At 58.5% G+C, this 18,996-nt stretch overlaps 1 protein-coding gene across 4 annotated transcripts in view; it reads right to left on the bottom strand.

Moving 5' to 3' along the window:
- GALNT9 (polypeptide N-acetylgalactosaminyltransferase 9) overlaps positions 1 to 18,996 on the bottom strand; it is a 122,613-nt gene that overhangs the window by 45,403 nt on the left and 58,214 nt on the right. For 3 of the 4 annotated variants that reach the window (XM_028830209.2, XM_028830210.2, XM_077955879.1), the window contains exons 3-6: positions 18,681 to 18,847; positions 16,856 to 17,030; positions 12,718 to 12,915; positions 2,470 to 2,587 (exon numbers count right to left, since the gene is read on the bottom strand). In XM_028830209.2, the coding sequence (XP_028686042.1) occupies positions 2,470 to 2,587; positions 12,718 to 12,915; positions 16,856 to 17,030; positions 18,681 to 18,847 (658 nt within the window). Of the gene's footprint in view, positions 1 to 2,469; positions 2,588 to 12,717; positions 12,916 to 14,294; positions 14,394 to 16,855; positions 17,031 to 18,680; positions 18,848 to 18,996 lie in introns of those variants that run through there. The other variant, XM_028830212.2, reaches the window with a different exon arrangement.

Genomic DNA, 18,996 nt, shown 5'->3' on the forward strand with positions numbered 1-18,996 from the left:
CCCCGCAGTCTTTGCTATTTTGTTCCTGCCACCCCCGAGACGAACACGCGCGGGATCTGCGAATCCTGCACTGACCTCCAGGGCAGCACCTCCGTGTTAGACATGGGGCTGACTAGCGGTGACAGACCCAGACCAGCTGGGGCTTAGCTCCCGCCTGGGTGCCCCGGCTCAGACACACCCGTTCTGCCTCCATGGGGTCCCTGTGAAGGGGGCTCACTGACCCCGGGCAGGCTCCTGCAGGGCCATGGGGGCAAAGAAACTGCATGGGCAGCACCTGGCTCACGGCAGGGACTTGGCTGCCAGCGAGTCTCACACACCCGGCCTCAAAAGCTTCACAGCAACCCCTGCAGGAAGGGGGTTCTCCAAGCGGCATCCTCGGCACCCCGCACCACACACAGCCTTTGAAAGCCTCTGCCACGAGGCCTGCACAGCTCTCACCAAGCCTCCTTTCATGGCTCGCCGAGCCCTGCCTGGTGTGATGAAGCCCTCAACGGAGGCGGTAGATTGGGCCGCGCCATCTCTAAGTCCAAACCCAATTTTATCTCTTTTCAGAATAAAATGATGTGTTGAACTTTTCTGCACAAAATACTCAGAAAGCAGATGGGGCAGCAGAGCCACGCTGGCGGAGTGGAACCTCAGGCCCTCCTCGTGCCCCGGCCTCTCCGGCACAGTGACGGTGCCTGGGGCCTGCTCGGGGCTCTCTGTGACCCTGGCCAGCAACAAGCACCACCTCCGGTTAAGCTGCAGCCTGAGATCCACGCTGCCCGGCAGGGGCTCTGGGGGCCGCAGGGCTGGTCCTGTGACAAGTGGGGGATTCCCAGGTCCTCCAGGCTCCTAGCGCTCCACGTCTGGAAGCAGTGTCTCCTCACATCGGTGGGCACAGCTATTTCCCAGCTGCACAGGCCCAACTGCAGGGCCTCCTGTGACCCCTACACCCCCTCGTTCCACCCACAAACCGCACGGAATTCATCCCCCTCCCCCCCGTCTCCCTCCTCCCTGGTGGCCCGGAGCCCAGGTCTCCTGGCTCTGACTCGGGGTGAGGTCTCCAGACCCCTGCGGTCTGTCCTCTGCCACCCCAGGAATCACAGAGGCCACACGGGTCCCTGGAGGAGGACGCTGGGCCCACTCCAAGCTCCACCTCCCATTCCACTTGGAGCAGGAGTGGGTGGTACTGAGACAGCCCAGGCCCTGCCTGCCCACCGCCTCCATTTCTTCCCTGCCCACTGCGGCTGCACCAGCCTCTGGCCTCTGGAGCAGCCGGGCCCTGAGCACAGTGCCACGAAGCCCCTGCCCCGCAGGGCGAGGGCCATTCTGAGCTGAGGGAGTCCAGGAGGAGAACGAGCTCGGCCACTCTGGATTCCCTCATTCGTAACTCAGCTTCTTCCAGAACTTTCCATCAGTTCCCTAAGCCACCGTGAGAGGTTTGAAATGGGGAAGAGGGTGGGACGGAGGGGCGGAGGCTCATGGTTCTCCCTCTGGGACAGGCCTCACTGGGTGGCCGGGCGGGCAGCCAGGGGGAGCCTGCTGGGCTGGCCTGGGCCTCCTGTGTTCCTGGAACGTGTGGGGTGTGGAGCTGAGACCTGCCCTCCGCAGGCCCCCAGTTCTACACAGGCCTTCCCAGCTGCACCCCAAGGGCCCCCCAGTACTACACAGGCTGCACCCAGGTCCCTGCCATGGCTCCTCATGGGGACCCCAGGCACCCCCACCTCCCTCTGCACCCTGCCCTCCTCACTGAGCCAAGACAGAGGCACAGAGGACGGCTTGGGGTCACCACCACTGCCCCCGCCCTCTGTGCCGAAGGACCCACTTTTCTAAGGTCCCAATCCATCGTCGCCTGGGGGCAATTCACATAACAGCAACACACAGGGCTTGAAAAATAAAGTAGACGTGGGAAATGCCATCTTTTGTGATTCTACAGAATTTCTCAGCAACGTTGCCACCAAACGTCTAGTGAGACTCAGGGTAGCCCGTTCTCTCTGTTCCCAACTCCAGCTCAGGGACCGTGGGGGCCTTGGCTGCCCAGCTTGGCTTCCAGCTGCCTCAGCCCAGGCTCTGGAGAGGCCTCAGTGCTCTGAGCAGGAGCCCTGGACCTCACCCTGTCCCTAGACAGTGGCCGCACTTGCCTTCACCCCATCCCCAGATGCCACAGCCGCACTCGCCCGCACCCCCACCCCGTCCCGTCCCCGGATGCTATGGCCTCATTCGCCCTCACCCCGTCCCCAGACGTCGTGGCCTCACTCACCCTCACCCTGTCCCCAGAAACCGCGGCCGCACTCGCCCGCACCCCCACCCCATCCTGTCCCCAGATGCTATGGCCTCATTCGCCCTCACCCCGTCCCCAGACATCGTGGCCTCACTCACCCTCACCCTGTCCCCAGACACCGCGGCCGCATTCGCCCTCACCCTGTCCTCAGATGCCACGGCCTCACTCAGCCTCACTCTGTCCCCGGACACCGTGGCCACACTCACCCTCATGCCCAGTTCTACGTTCTCGCCACCGTACACCTCCATGCCAGGGTCTAGCAGCCCAATGTCTCCGAAGTACTCGCGGTCCACCACGAAGGAGCAGCCGATCATGGCCGGAGTCCTGGGAGGCAGAGATGGCGGCGTGAGGACCTCGCTGTGCAGGCCTGAGCCCTGCCTGTGGGGCCATGAGCCAGGAGAGCCTGGGAGACCCCGCCACCCCTCCCTGCTGTGCCTCCTCCCTGCGCACTCAGGTCCCTGTGCCCAAGGTGAGGGGCTGCTGCTCCTCCAGCCGTCAGGACTTGAGTCCCTCGAGCCTGGTGAAGCACTCAGCCCAGACAGCGTCCAAACGCTGAACGCCAATAGATTACAGGACCTGCATTGAATTCAGCTTAGTGTAGAGGTTTAAGAAAGATCAGTTGGCTCACGCCTGTTATCCCAGCACTTAGGGAGGCTGAGGCAGGAGGATCACTGGAGCCTGGGAAGTTGAGGCTGCAGTGAGCTGCTATTGTACCACTACACTCCAGCCTGGACAACAGAGTGAGATCCTGTCTCCCCTCTCCCCTGAAAAAAGATCCGTTTACCTAAGGAGCCCTGTGGTTGCCTTGAACATCATTTCCCAAGCTCAAGTGAGTCACTTGCCCACCTCCCCCATGCTTCATCCTAACTGTGTACCAGGAACCAGGGCTGCACTGGGCAGTTGCATAGGTTGTGCACTGCTCAACTCCACAGAACCTTGTCAATGGCAGCCTCTGAACACCACAGCTTGGAGCTGCAAGTACACAGCCTGTGTAGCTACGTGTAACAGATTGCCAGCTGTACTATGCTTCCTGTAATAACTCTAAAATGTCAGCTGACTTAGCCTGGCCCCATCTCTGTGAAATCATGCATTGCTATGCTAGTTTTATTTTTTCTGATATGTATTGAGAGTGCCTTGGAGCTGCAAATCCCCCAGGAAGAGGCCGCATGGACAGCAGTGGTGAAGGCAGGATCTGCAGAGTGGAGCGGGAGGATAAGCTGGTGTGCCATTGTGGGTGATGCCGCAGGCTCATTCATTCACCCCTCTTGGCTTTCTACTGGGTGCCTGGAAGGTGGCAGGGATTGAAAAAGAGGCAAGAAAGCCACATCTCCAGCAAGGAGCAGGCAGAGTCTGTGTGTTGTAAGGAAGGAGGAGCTTCTCATCTTTGCTGAAATATTTTGCCTCAAAACAATTTCCATGTCCATGGAGGGCTTCATTTCTTCCGAGGCCTCAGGAGCTATCAGAGGAAGCAGCAAAGCCTCACACTGTCCCCAGATGCCATGGCAGGCCGGCCAAAGGCCCCCGCAGCCACGGTCAAGGCCAAGGCCGCCCTGCAGGCCTTGAGCTTCTCCGATCCTCCTCTACGTGTCAGTGCATTCTTCCATAAAAACAACAGCAAAAAGTTGGCCTCTGTCATAATTTAAAAGAAGCAATTCTGTCCCCAACGACTCAGCTGTCAGAAATAAATGCCCATCAATTGTCCAAGAATAACAGGAGCATTAAAAAGAGATTATCCTTTTCTTTGTGCAAACATCCAATTTGTTCTGTCATTAGATTTCGGCCACAAACCTAACAGTGATGAAATTTTAATACCTTCTTTGTTTTTTAATAGCAACATTTGATTGGGTAAGTTATAGCTCATCGCTTACGACAGGTATCTCTCCCATTTTCTTAACAACCACAATCATCTCGGGGTGATCTCTGATGAAGTGAAGAGCCAGCCAGATCCTCTGCCACGTCTGTTGTAGGGTAGTGTCATTTCATTATTGCTCAGGGTTCTAAAATAAACTCACGAGACAAGGGAGGCAGCACCAGCTGGAACCGGATTGACCTGCCCGAGAAATGCCTGCGGTGATTACGGAAAAAGGCAGGGCGGAGGGTTCTGAGGCTCGTGTGGGAGTGCCTGTCACCGTGGAGACAGCCTCCCCTCGGGGCGGTTCTGCTGAACGCGGGCACAGGGGTGCAGGGTGGAGGCCCCAGGTCCTGCCTGCTGGAGCTGCTCTGCCCAACGCCCGCGCCTGCCCTCCGGTTCTCAGCTTCCGGGGCGTTAGTCCAGCCGGACGCCTCTCGTTCTTGTTAGCATTAGAAGTGAGTCAGCCCGGCAGCCACGGAGGGACAGGTGGATACATGGAGAGTGGCCCGTCCAGGCTGTAGACCGCGATTCCGGTGGAAGGAGCGAGGCAGACACAGGTTGAGACGTGGAGGAACCCTGGAAACGTGGCACCAAGGGCAGGGAGCCAGGTGCAAGAGGCCGCCCCCCGTCCGCATGCAAGGAACAGAAGAGGCAAGTCCACGGGGGCAGGAAGTGGATCGTGGAGGCAGGGGCTGGGGCAGGGGAGGGGAGTGGCTCCTTGTGGGTACGGGGTCCCCATGGGGAGGGAGGACAATGCTTTGGAACGAGACGGAGGTGGTGGCTGTGTGACACTGTGATGGTCTAAACGCTGCTGAGGTGTGCACTTTAGTGTGGTTAATTTATGTTATGTGAGTTTCACTAAGGGCCCATTGAGTGCTCTGATCCTCCACAGACCCTGATAACAAGAAAAGCCATCGTGGCCGGGCACAGTGGCTCACGCCTGTAATCCTAGCACTTTGGGAGGCCAAGGCAGGCGGATCACCTGAGGTCAGGAGTTCAAGATCAGACTGGCCAATGTGATGAAACCCCATCTCTACTAAAAATACAAAAAATCAGCTGTGTGTGGTGGTGCACACCTGTAATCCCAGCTACTTGGGAGGCTGAGGCAGGAAAATCACTTGGACCTGAGAGGCAGAGGTTGCAGTGAGCCAAAATCACACCACTGCACTCCAGCCTGGGCAACAGAGAGGGATTCTGTCTCTAACAACAACAACAAAGGCTCAGCTCATGCCTACGTAAGATGGCAAGGAGGCAGTGGGCGCTGCCCGTGTGGGTGGAGTCGGGACCCACATCCCCGGAGGCCCGCAGTGGGCCTGTCGTCTGCACACGTGCACAGGGAGGCCTAGTGAGCCAAGTGTCCGTGAACCTGGGATAGGGACGTAAACAGCAGAGCATGTGTAAGACACAATCCACGGAGAAGCTGAGACAAGGGCACTGGAGCCACGTCCTTCCACATGGAGTTCAGAACACATGGAGAATAACACACGCTGAAACCTCGCTGTGCAAGACCCACGTGGTGACCAGCACACGGTACATGTATGTGCAGATGTGCAAGCCACAAACGCATGGAAACATCACCTGAGAGCTTAATTATTTACATTTCTTTCACACTCATTTGGTTTTATGAATTTCAGTCAATACAATTTTAACTTTGGTTTTAGTCAACACTTGCCATCTTCAATCAGAGGCACTGAAACGAAAAGTTAAAATTAAAACTGGGGTACATTAAGGATGGAAAGCGCAGGAAGGCACATCCAGTTCACGGCGCGGGTTCGGGGCAGGAAGCTGTGAAACAGGCCGGGTGCTCTGCGTCTTGGGGGCTCCCAGCATCTGCTTTCTGGGGAGGGGTGTGGCTGCTTTCATTTCTGTGTGGCTTGTCAATGGGGCTGGGGTCGCTGACTCCTTAAATCCTCGGAGCGCAGGGCCGTGCAAGCCCAGCTCTCAGAGGGGACTCCTCCAGCGCTGCGGGATCCTGCTGGGGCCTCCGGGCCCGCACCTCCCTCCCAGGTCCTCTTCTGACCGGGAGAGGTCTCCGGGAGAGCACACTCTTCTTTGTTCCTTGGATGAAGGAGAAAATCAGGGGTCTCCTCCCTGCAGGCCCAGCCCCCGGCAGGCAGGGCTCTGCGAGCTGGAGGGCCCTGGGAAATGGAGGCAGTGCTTGGGGTTCCAGAGCTTTGGAGGGAATTTCCGAGTGATTCTCCGCTGGGCAGGCCTGATGTCAGCCCAGCCCTTGATCCTGGAGGGGCTGGTGGCGTATCAGCAGCCTCTAAGCACCTACAGCCTGGGCCCCTCCTCCTGGAACACGTGTCCCCAGGTGTCCTCTGAAGTCACACCTGAACCAGCAGCCACGATGAGGGCCAGCTCCCCGGGCCTGCCCCCCACCTGCCAGGCTGTCAGTCCTTCCTGCGTTCTCCCGCCTTGCTCACGTGTTGGAGGTGCCAGGTCTTAACTGGGATCCCAGGAATCCTCCGGGATGAGGATGGTCCCCAGCATTTGTCCCGGGAGAAAGGAGCAGGGGAGCGGGAAGAAGAATAGAACAGGGTGGAGGCCAGCAGGGCAGCCTCCTCCACAGGCCCAGGCAGCGAGGCCACGCTCCTGCCCAGGACTGTCCCATTGACCAGCTCAGGTGCTTCAGCTCTGCAGGGAGCAAAGAGGCCTCCGAAGATGAGCCACAGGCGGCTGTGAACGCAGGAAGGGCAGAGTCCCAGGCACGTGAGCGCCTCCCGCAGCCACATCCCCGCTGTGACGGAAGGCCCTCCTGTCCTGCGGCCACCGACACTGACATTTAATGTTATTTAAAATCTGTGTCTAAGAAGGCAGAGAAGCACGTGCCACGTTTTGGAAAGAGTTTGCATCCACAATGGGAAAAGTGAAAGACTGTTCGTACTTAAAAAGTGAAGTGGCTAGCCCTGCACCTGAAGGTCCATTCCCCAAACAGATCACGGAAACGCCGTCCTGGAGCAGGGCCCCCTTCCTCTGCGGCCAGAAGCCTGGGTGGCAGCGACTCCACTCTGCTGTGATATGCAAACGAGAAAACATGGCCATGTGTCAATAAAGCTTTATTTACAAATACAGGACTGTGGGCCATGATTCCCTGACTCCTGCTGTACATCCTTGAAAATGCCCTCCACTGAGGCTGGGCGTGGTGGCTCACGCCTGTAATCCCAGCACTTTGGGAGGCCAAGGCAGGCAGATCACGAGGTCAGGAGATCCAGACCATCCTGGCTAACATAGTGAAACCCTGTTTCTACTAAAAATACAAAAAATGAGCCGGGCGTGGTGACGGGCGCCTGTAGTCCCAGCTACTCGGGAGGCTGAGGCAGGAGAATGGTGTGAACCCGGGAGGCGGAGGTTGCAGTGAGCTGAGATCGTGCCACTGCACTCCAGCCTGGGCGACAAAGCGAGACTCCGTCTCAAAAAAAAAAAAAAAAAAAAAAGAGAGAGAGAGAGAAAATGCCCTCCACTGCTTTTTTTCTTTTTTTTTTTTTTAAGACTGAATTTTGCTCTTGTTTCGCCAGGCTGGGAACTCCTGACCTCAGGTGATCCACCCGCCTCGGCCTCCCAAAGTGCTGGAAATACAGGCGTGAGCCACCGCACCCGGCCCCTCTGTTGCTTTTAATATGCATATTTACTTTCATTTATGGAAATTTTCAAGCGTATGCAAAAGGAGAAAAACGAGGAGAATGTGTTGTCGGTTTCAGCGATGATTAGCATCGTGTCCTCCTTATTTTTTTCTCTCGCCTGTTACTCTTGATCCTCCAGCATGAGGGGAGTGATTCTAATAGGGCTCTTGTCTGTTACTCCGGTCCCCTGTGCGAGGGGAGTGATTCTGACAGGGCTGTTGTCTGTTACTCTGGTCCTCTGTACTGTTGTCTGTTACTCCGGTCCCCTGTGCGAGGGGAGCGATTCTGACAGGGCTGTTGTCTGTTACTCTGGTCCTCTGTGCTGTTGTCTGTTACTCCGGTCCCCTGTGCGAGGGGAGCGATTCTGACAGGGCTGTTGTCTGTTACTCTGGTCCTCTGTACTGTTGTCTGTTACTCCGGTCCCCTGTGCGAGGGGAGCGATTCTGACAGGGCTGTTGTCTGTTACTCTGGTCCTCTGTGCTGTTGTCTGTTACTCCGGTCCCCTGTGCGAGGGGAGCGATTCTGACAGGGCTGTTGTCTGTTACTCTGGTCCTCTGTGCTGTTGTCTGTTACTCCGGTCCCCTGTGCGAGGGGAGCGATTCTGACAGGGCTGTTGTCTGTTACTCCGGTCCCCTGTGCGAGGGGAGCGATTCTGACAGGGCTATTGTCTGTTACTCCGGTCCTCTGTGGGAGGGGAGCGATTCTGACAGGACTGTTGTCTGTTACTCCGGTCCCCTGTGTGAGGGGAGCGATTCTGACAGGGCTGTTGTCTGTTACTCCGGTCCCCTGTGCGAGGGGAGCGATTCTGACAGGGCTGTTGTCTGTTACTCCGGTCCTCTGTGGGAGGGGAGCGATTCTGACAGGACTGTTGTCTGTTACTCCGGTCCCCTGTGCGAGGGGAGCGATTCTGACAGGGCTGTTGTCTGTTACTCCGGTCCCCTGTGCGAGGGGAGCGATTCTGACAGGGCTGTTGTCTGTTACTCCGGTCCCCTGTGCGAGGGGAGCGATTCTGACAGGGCTGTTGTCTGTTACTCCGGTCCCCTGTGCGAGGGGAGCGATTCTGACAGGGCTGTTGTCTGTTACTCCGGTCCCCTGTGCGAGGGGAGCGATTCTGACAGGGCTGTTGTCTGTTACTCCGGTCCCCTGTGGGAGGGGAGCGATTCTGACAGGGCTGTTGTCTGTTACTCCGGTCCTCTGTGCGAGGGGAGCGATTCTGACAGGGCTGTTGTCTGTTACTCCGGTCCCCTGTGGGAGGGGAGCGATTCTGACAGGGCTGTTGTCTGTTACTCCGGTCCCCTGTGGGAGGGGAGCGATTCTGACAGGGCTGTTGTCTGTTACTCCGGTCCCCTGTGCGAGGGGAGCGATTCTGACAGGGCTGTTGTCTGTTACTCCGGTCCCCTGTGCGAGGGGAGCGATTCTGACAGGGCTGTTGTCTGTTACTCCGGTCCCCTGTGCGAGGGGAGCGATTCTGACAGGACTGTTGTCTGTTACTCCGGTCCTCTGTGGGAGGGGAGTGATTCTGACAGGGCTGTTGTCTGTTACTCCGGTCCCCTGTGCGAGGGGAGCGATTCTAACAGGGCTCCAGCACGTGACTCTGTGACCCTCCAGTGAGTGCGGAGCTCATTTCTGACAGGGTCTCACCCAGACTCTGGTCCTCCAGGGTGAGTTTTGACGAACTCACTCACATGAAGGTCAGGCAGGTAAAGTACAGGAGAGAAGAGGACTAGTTTCACGTGTTGAACATGATGGAATCAAAGACTTCATCTTCTTTTCCTTGAAATAGTCAATCCTCTCGGTCTATCGCTATCCTCCCTCTCTCCGTGAGGACCCAACTCTAGAGAAGTATTCCCCCACGTGGAGCAGCGGCATCAGCAAACGACAAACAACACAGGACAGACAGGCTTGCTGGGTGTGGCTGTTGGGACTGGTGGTGACTGTGGCTCTGCTCTGTCCCCGGGAGCAGCCGCAACTCAGCTTCAGCTCATCAAGACTGAGTAAGAATCGGGGCCTAGAATCTTCCAATTTTCAAAGAGTAGAAATCATTTTCACGTAAAATAAGATTTCACGTGAAAATGATTAAGTATTGGTTCTGTCAACCAAGAATAAAATTCTAAGACCCCCAACCAATTGAATGGAGCCCCTTCTCAACCAAAGGCACCCCAAAGTAACCCAGAAAAACCAGCTCAGGTCCTGATGGGAAGGGGGTTTGGACACGCCCCCTCAGACCCTCCTCCCTTTGGAATTCAGGAACACTAAAACAGAGATGTTAAGTCTGACCAAACAGACTCTTTGTAGAGATAAAACGCATCCAAAATGACAGTTAACAGGCCCTGAAAGAAATTAAGTATTTTACCCCAAAATATACTTCTTTGATGTATTTTGAAATGACCTGCAATGCGGTCTCTTGTGGGAGACTCCACATTCCGTAGAGACTTCCTTGTCCTTTGGAGGTCTTTTCTGACCCAGATGAGACTAACCAGAAGTCTGACCCCTTTTTAAGTCTGATGAGAAACATTTACAATCTCTTCCTTCTGAAGCTCCTTCTGAAGCCTGATACCTGGAGGTTTCATCTGCATCGTAAAACCTTGGTCTCCACAACCCCTTATCTTAACCAGACACTCCTTTCTACCGATGCCAGCTCTTTAGATAATAACCAGTTACCAGTCAGAAAATCTTTGAATCCACCCATGACCTGGAATTCCCCACTTCCGGTCGTCCTGCCTTTTGGACTGAACCAGTGCGCCCCTGACATGTGTGGACTGATTCCTATGTCTCCCTAAAACGTATAAATCCAGCGGGCTGCACGCCTGCACGCTGAGCATGGAAGCAGGGGCGCCGGCCGCGACAACACCACGTGGACCCGAGGGCACCTTTGCGATCGTCACGCTGGGCGTCCACTATGGAAGCTGTCCTGGAACTTCCAAGGTGGCCTCGTCTCGTTGCGGCTGTCTGCTGTTTCTGTCCCCATGAGGGCGGGCGAAATCCTGAGCTCAGGCAGTCCACCCACCTCGGCCTCCCAAGTGTCGAGATTACAGGCATGAACCACCACACCTGCCTTAGTATTTCATTTATTCTTTATAATCAACTTTGGGGAGTGAAATTTATATAAAATGAAATGCATCCATGTGATATTTGCATTTTGGTCCATTCTGACTGATGGAGACCCCATCCTTGTCCAGGAGAGGACACTGCTGGCCTGGAACTGTCCCAGGCTCTGTCCCTGTAAGCCCCGACCCTCAGCCTCTGCCCCAGGATGAGTTTTGCCTTCCGTGGAATTCTGTGTGCAGGAATCACACAGAAACTCTCTTCCATGTGTGGCTCCCAGGCTCAGCACAAGCCTCTGCATCTCACCATGTTGTTAGGTGTGGAAGGGTCTGCTCCTCCCTGTTTCTGAGTATTCTGTGATGCGAGTGGAGTCTGCCCTGCTCAACCATTCACCTGCTGACGCACAGGAGGTTACTGTAACACCACTGTGAACGTTTGTGTGGAAGCCTTTGCATGTACATGTGTCTCATTTATTTTGAGAAAAACACCTGGGAGTGGGATAGGTGGGACACTGGAGGGAGGGACTGGAGGGGGGACACTGGAGGGGGGACACTGGAGTGGGGAACACTGGAGGGGGAACACTGGAGGGGGGACACTGGAGGGGGGACACTGGAGGGAGGGACACTGGAGGGGGACACTGGAGGGGGAACACTGGAGGGAGGGACACTGGAGGGGGACACTGGAGGGGGACACTGGAGGGAGGACACTGGAGGGGGACACTGGAGGGGGGACACTGGAGGGGGACACTGGAGGGGGACACTGGAGGGAGGGACACTGGAGGGGGGACACTGGAGGGGGACACTGGAGGGGGACACTGGAGGGAGGGACACTGGAGGGGGGACACTGGAGGGGGACACTGGAGGGGGGACACTGGAGGGGGACACTGGAGGGGGACACTGGAGGGAGGGACACTGGAGGGGGGACACTGGAGGGGGACACTGGAGGGGGACACTGGAGGGGGGGACACTGGAGGGGGGACACTGGAGTGGGGAACACTGGAGGGGGAACACTGGAGGGGGGACACTGGAGGGGGAACACTGGAGGGGGACACTGGAGGGAGGGACACTGGAGGGGGACACTGGAGAGGGTTTTGGGCCTTCAGAAGGAGCTGCTGCTTTTGCAAAGCATCTGTGCTGATTCACAGTCCTGCCAGCCACGTCCAAGAGTTGTGTCTGTGCCTTGTCCTTGTCAACACTTGGTATTGTCAGCCTACACCTTTCAGCCACCCCAGTGGGCATGGAGCCCCATCTCACTGCAGGTTAAATTTGCCTCTCCCTGGACCGTGGGGAGCACCTTTCATGAGCTTTCTGGCACAGGCCAGTCTTCTCCTGGGTAGTGTCCGGTCACGTCGCTGCCTGTCCTTTAGCTGAAGGTTGGAACGGGGGTTTCAGCAGCTGTCCAGGTGGTGGCTATGAGGAGCAGTGCGCAGCCATGCCCTGAAGACTCGATGGGGCCAGTGAGCCTGCTCCTGCTGCAGCTCAGGGCATCCAGAGCCTGCCAAAAACTGTGGGAGTTGCCTCCCATTGGGTTCTCTGAATTTCACTCATTTTTAAAATGTCAAACGCAAGGCAATCCTGACACAACACAATCCTTTTCCTGCTGATTGGGGATTATCAAGTGCATTTGGAATGAAGAAAAATAACCTTCAAGCCGTTAGTCCCGGCTCCAGTGAGCCCCGAGGGCTGCATCTGCATCTCTGTGACACAGACAAGCTCTGTGTGCCAAGTTTTTATGGCAAAGGCCGTGGGCCCCAGCACCTGGCCCAACCCTCACCATGGTCTCTGCGACGGCCCCTGCACCAGGCTGTGCTTGCTGGGGGACATCCCCCGCCCCTGTCCCCCTCCCCCGTCCCCAGCCCCCGTCCCCCGCCCGCCTCACTCTGCTCCGCTCCTTCCCGGGCAGGGCCGCCCTCAACCCCTGCTGGGGCAGCTCACCTGATGGGTGCTGACTCGTCGCCGCGGTCCAGCCAGTCCTGCGGGGGGATGATGTACATGCACCAGAGGCCCCAGTTGTAGCCGTGGGCAGCGTTGGCGTACTGCTGCACCTCAAACGTGCTGTACTTGATGTTGTCTATGGCTGGCAGCACGATGCGACGCCGGTCCTCTCGGATCCGAGACAGTGCGGGCTCCGCCCTGCAGAGGCACAGCCGTGAGTGGGGGCAGCCCCAGCCCACCGCACTCCCCGAGGAGGGTCCACTCGCCCACAGGGAGGGGAGGCCAGGCCCCACCTGGTCTGCATCCAACCCTGCCACCCCCTGCTGCCACCGCCTCACTTGGAAGCCCCAGGGCCCCTCTCAGCAGCAGACCCACCCTGACTAAGGCCTCACCCCTGCTGGGGCAGCCCCTCGAATGCTGCTGGCCCCTGGGGGACACTGGCACTGGCCACGCTGGCCCAGCTGCAGCGTCTCTGAAGGGCTGCCCAGGGGTCCACAAGAGGTCAGCTATGTCCATCACAGGGCTCCCCAGCTCAGTCTTCCTCTCTGCCCAGCCCAGAGTCCCTCCTCTCCTTTCTTGTTCCTGTGGGAGCTGCATTCATTTGCAAGAATTAATTGAGGATCTACTATGTGCCATGCCCTGTTCCCACAAATTGGAACACAATCATGAACTAAGGAATAAAAACAATCCGTGTCATGGGGAGCTCGCACAGTGTGGGATGGAAAAGCCACCAGGCACCGCTGTGCAGTGTGGAACCTGTGCGAGTGTGCAGTGGCCCCGCTCCAGGATGGGACAGAGGATGAGGTATAAGCAGTCATGGATGTGGTAGAAGGGGCTCACAGTTTTAAGCAGGGCTGCCCTGGGTAGTGACTGGCAGGAGGCGTGGAGGGAGTCTTGGAGGGAACAGCAGTTGCACCGAAGCCCCAGCGTGTGCCTGATGGGCCTGCAGGGCTGGCCAGGAGGCTGGACAGAGAGATGGCGCAGTCAGGGGTGAGGAGGGCAGAGAGGAAGGTGAGCAGAAGCGGCCTCCGTGGGCATCAGTTCCGTCTGCGATTCCCCATCCCAGGCAGGGGTCCTGGGAGGCAGGTGAGACACCATGGTCTACCGAAAGGTGAGACGGCTGCAGAGGCCCGCCATCCATGCTGGAGTCCCACGGGGCTGCAGCCACCTAGCCACCAGCTGACACAGAGCCCAAAGGCCGCAGTGAGGGGCAGGACGGCCTGAGGGCAGATTTGGGCCAGCTCAGGCAGGGCTGGTGTGGGGAGCGGCGAGGCCCTGACCCTGCCTGTGAGACCACGTGGCTGTCCTCACCCCTCCTTCCCATCCTTCTGAGCGTGAGGCCTGGTATTTACCTGCCTTTCAGCTTTGTGAGGAGGATTAATTAATTACTGTTAGCAAAGTGCTTCAGAGATGAAAAGCTCCCTGGAAATGCCAGGTCTGCTAATACGGCAGAATCCTTTGTGGAGACAGTTATGGGAGCGGTTGCTATTTACAGAAGGATAACTGGGTTTTCAGTTGTGAAAATTAAAGTTGCACTGGTTTAAAATTGCATTTTGGCTGGGGGTGGTGGCTCACACCTGTAATCCCGGCACTTTGGGAGGCTGAGGCGCGTGGATCACGAAGTCAGGAGATCAAAACCATCCTGGCTAACACAGTGAAACCCCGTCTCTACTTAAAAAAAAAAAAAAATTAGCCAGGCGTGGTGGCGGCGCCTGTAGTCCCAGCTACTCAGGAGGCTGAGGCAGGAGAATGGCGGGAACCCGGGAGGCGGAGCTTGCAGTGAGCCGAGATCGTGCCACTGCACTGCAGCCTGGGTGACAGAGCAAGACCCTGTCTCAAACAAAAAAATTTGCATTTTGATGTGACAGACACAAGGCTCCCCCACATGCCCTCAGGCCTCGGGGAGCTTACGCGGCGTCAGAGGGACTGAAAGGCTGCGGGTGTAGTTGTGCAGTGCGCAACTTGTGCGACCATGTGGGGTGACCCTGAGGGGGGCAGGCAGTGGAACACGATTCATGCACAACACGTCAGAAGCTGATGAACATTGAGGGAAAGGGGAGCACCCGGCGGAGGAGCGAGGAAGGGGCAGGGAGGGCACAGGGCAAAGGAGGCAGCGTCTCATCAGAACAGCGCCGGCTGGGCGTCGGCTGGGGGCTGAGATGCCCCAGGAAAGCCGAGTGTGAGGCGAGAAGCCTGAGAGGTGCCAAGTCCCCGCTCAAACCCCCTGATGCTGTTATAGAAACCACCGGTTTTCAGAAGCCCCAAAACGCCAGGTTCCCCGGGGACCCAGCAGGAGGCCCGGGTCACATGCAGTGGGGTGTCCCAGCCAACAGTGACAGTCCCCGGCCTCCGTGTAACCCTGAGATTGATCGTCAGCTGCCGCTTCCCACCAAAGTCCCCTGCGGCAACCACAGTTGGCATTTCCCTGAGTTTAGAGTTTAGAAAAATGAGTCAGGAGAGTTGATATAAAATCTTCAGTTTTGGTTTCTCCAGGAAGTGGGGAAAACGGCCTCCCAGGTCTTCCCTGTGGTTGGGTGGAGAGGGGCGGGGCCTGGCCCGGGGGCGGGGCACACAGCCCTGTGCATGGTGGGGGCAGGGCCTGGCCTGGGGGTGGGGCACACACCCCTGTGCATGGTGGGTGCAGAGTCTGGCCCGGGTGCCGGGCACACACCCCTGTGCATTGTGGGTGCAGGGTCTGGCCCGGGTGCCGGGCACACACCCCTGTGCATTGTGGGTGCAGGACTGGCTGAGGTGCAGGGTACACACCCCTGTGCATTGTGGGTGCAGGACTGGCTGAGGTGCAGGGCACACACCCCTGTGCATTGTGGACACAGGACTGGCTGAGGTGCAGGGCACACACCCCTGTGCATTGTGGGTGCAGGGTCTGGCCCGGGTGCCGGGCACACACCCCTGTGCATTGTGGGTGCAGGACTGGCTGAGGTGCAGGGTACACACCCCTGTGCATTGTGGGTGCAGGACTGGCTGAGGTGCAGGGCACACACCCCTGTGCATTGTGAGTGCAGGGTCTGGCCTGGGTGCAGGGCACACACCCCTGTGCATTGTGGACACAGGACTGGCTGAGGTGCAGGGCACACACCCCTGTGCATTGTGGGTGCAGGACTGGCTGAGGTGCAGGGCACACACCCTTGTGCATTGTGGGTGCAGGGTCTGGCCTGGGTGCGGGGCACACACCCCTGTGCATTGTGAGTGCAGGGTCTGGCCTGGGTGCGGGGCACACACCCCTGTGCATTGTGGACGCAGGACTGGCTGAGGTGCAGGGCACACACCCCTGTACACTATGGACCCTGTAGGTGCCCTCTGTGGGGCTGGCTTTGGGGTTTGGATGGGGGCATCCTGGGCTGCCCCAACTCTAATGACAAGAGTCCTTGCACAAGGCAGGGATGGGGAGACAGACACAGGGAGGGCGTGGGGGGCAGAAGGGGGGCTGCAGCCTCCAGGAGCTGAGAGAGGTGGGAGGGATCCTTGCCTGGAGCCTCTGGGGGAAACTCAGCCCTGCCCACACCTTGAGGTGAAGTCCTGCTGCCCTGAGCCGCCCAGCAGGGGTGCTTTGTGCTGGTGGCCCCAGGACCCCATACACAAGGTGACCCTCAGCCCAGGACCTTCACGGATGAAGCCCGAGCTCACTTCCCACGCCCCTCGCACTCGGCTCAGGCCTCCAGGGCACCTGTGGCCACCTCCAGCGACTGAGCAGGGCCTGAGAGGCTGGACGTGTACACTTCAGCCCCACCCCACCTGATCTGAGGTTCCCGCCCCACGGGGGACACACAGTACCCGAGACTGCTGCAGTCAGGACGGGGTCACGTTCTCCCGGGGCAAGGTGGGCACAGACCAAGCCTCACACACGTGCCTCAGAGCTTCTAAGAACCATGTCCTTGGGTGCGTGCTGGGCCTGCCCTCCAGTGGTTCTGCATTTGGGAGCTGGACACGGAGAGGCCGCAGAGGTAACCGAACAGGTGGACTCGGTGGTGGCTCTCAGCTCCAGCTCCTGAAGGCTACGGTGGGTACCCCAGCCCCGGGGCCAGCCCAGCGGCCAGGCTGCAGCAGCACAGCAGCTGAGGAGGGGGATGGTGGAGGGGGAACCGTTGAGACCGGCTGTCCAGCCTGTTCTGGCCCTTACCAGCCTGTGTTGAACTCGACGTGGGCATCGAAGAAGCCGACGACTGGGGCAGTGGCCGCCTTCCAGCCCTGCAGCCGGGCGCGGATCAGTCCTTCCCGCCGGCTATTGCGGACGATCTTCACGAGGCCCGGGTACCGCTTGTTGACATACTGGTCCAGATTGAACTTGAGCTCCACTGAGGAGAGACAAGACGTCAGCACGCTGGCAGGTGCCGGCAGGCGCGGGGCCACCAAGACCCAAGGCCAGAAACGCTGCGTGCCCCGTGTGGGATGGGTGTCTCGTAAACGTTCTCTTAGGACCCACTGAGCTGCACGCGGTTCAGCGTGGGAGGTCCCAGAGATGAGACCCCAGTCTCACGACGCTGACATTCCCGTGGGAGACACAGCAAACAAGGACACACACCAGACCAGACAGCAGCCCGAGCTGCAGAGACGGGATACACAGGGCTGAGCAGTCAGCCGTGAAAAAACCAAGTCCATAGATGGATGGGTGGACACACAAACGTCGTCTCTCCACGCAACCGAACCGGCTCAGCTGAGACCATAGATGGATGGGTGGACACACAAACGTGGTCTCTCCACGCAACGGAACCGGCTCAGCCAAGTCCATGCATGGATGGGTGGACACACAAACGTGGTCTCTCCACACAACGGAACCGGCTCAGCCAAGTCCATGCATGGATGGGTGGACACACAAACGTGGTCTCTCCACATAACGGAACGTGCTCAGCCAAGTCCATGCATGGATGGGTGGACACACAAACGTGGTCTCTCCACGCAACCGAACCGGCTCAGCCAAGTCCATAGATGGATGGGTGGACACACAAACATGGCCTCTCCATGCTGGAGGCAGGGTGTCCTGATGGAGCTCCCTGTGGCCAAGGGCAAGACACAGGTAGCCAAGCTGGACTGGATGGTCCTCCCCACACACCACCCTCTGCAGCGAGATAGGGCTCAGGAGGGTGGCCACACCATTCAGTCCTCCGCACACAGACCCCAGTGTAGACGGTGCTGCCGGGCTGGGGCCCTGCTGCAGGCCAGAGCTTGCCCCACAGCCTCATGGTACAGCCTTCCGCCTCCACAAGGGGTCGGGAAGGGCCTGCCCAGGTTTCACTCCATTTCCGGAGGGAGTGTCATGGCTGTGGGCTCTCTGCTCTGCGCCTGGGAAGGGCAGATGGGGGACAGGCCTGGGGCAGTGCCAGATCCTCGTTTGGTGTTTCAAGCCTGTGTGCCAGAGGGTGTGAGCAGTGCTGCCCTCAGGGCACCTGAGGCTGAGGAGGGTGGCGCTGAGGAACCACAGGGCTTGGGCTCCAGCCGCCAGCTCCGTCCAGCCAAGCTCTGGTGCCTCTGTGGGCATGAGAGGCGGGAGGTGGCACCTGGGAGAGCTCAGCTCTGCTGGCCTCTGTGGAGGGTGGGGTGGCTGACCCCAACTTCACCTCCACCCGGAGCCTGAGAGGGGAGCTTGTCTGGAAGCAGGGACTTTGTAGACGTATCCAGTTGAGGATCTTGAGATGAGATCCTCCTGGATTTGGGGTGAGCTCTGAGTCTAGTGTGGGTCCTCATGAGAAGAGGAGAAGATGCAGACACAGGGGGAGAGGCTGTGTGACGGAGGCAGAGAGAGGCACGGGCAGCCACACAGTGGGGACAGCATGTACGAGTCATGACAGAGGCTGGAAGGCAGGAGGGACCCCCGTAGCTTTAGAGCCCCGTGGACAGACGGGGTGCGGTCCTCTGTCGCTCCGTCCCGGAAGGCTCCACCCAACCCCAGCTCAACCCAGCTACAGGCAGCCCCCCGTGAGCACCGTGCTGAGGCCGCGCCCACTCACCATTGTCACTGTTGTCGTCCACCAGGATGACCTCCTTGAGGAGCTGGGAGGGCGTGTGGTTGACCACGCTGTGCACGGAGCGCAGGATGACCGACAGCGCCTCGTTGACGAAGATGAAGACCACGGAGACCTGGGGCAGGTCCTGGGCGTAGCTCATGTGTCTGCACCTGCAAGAGACATGGTTTGGGGTGTGGTCAGGGTGGGGTGCACGGGACCCTGGGAGCCAGGTGCACCCTTCGAGGGCTACTGGACAAGGCTTTGGCCCTACAACCAGACGTCAAGGGTGTACGGGGGTCAGAGCTGTTCTAGAAAGAAA

Source organism: Macaca mulatta, chromosome 11, assembly GCF_049350105.2.
Source record: "Macaca mulatta isolate MMU2019108-1 chromosome 11, T2T-MMU8v2.0, whole genome shotgun sequence".
In the NCBI taxonomy this organism is placed as follows: domain Eukaryota; kingdom Metazoa; phylum Chordata; class Mammalia; order Primates; family Cercopithecidae; genus Macaca; species Macaca mulatta.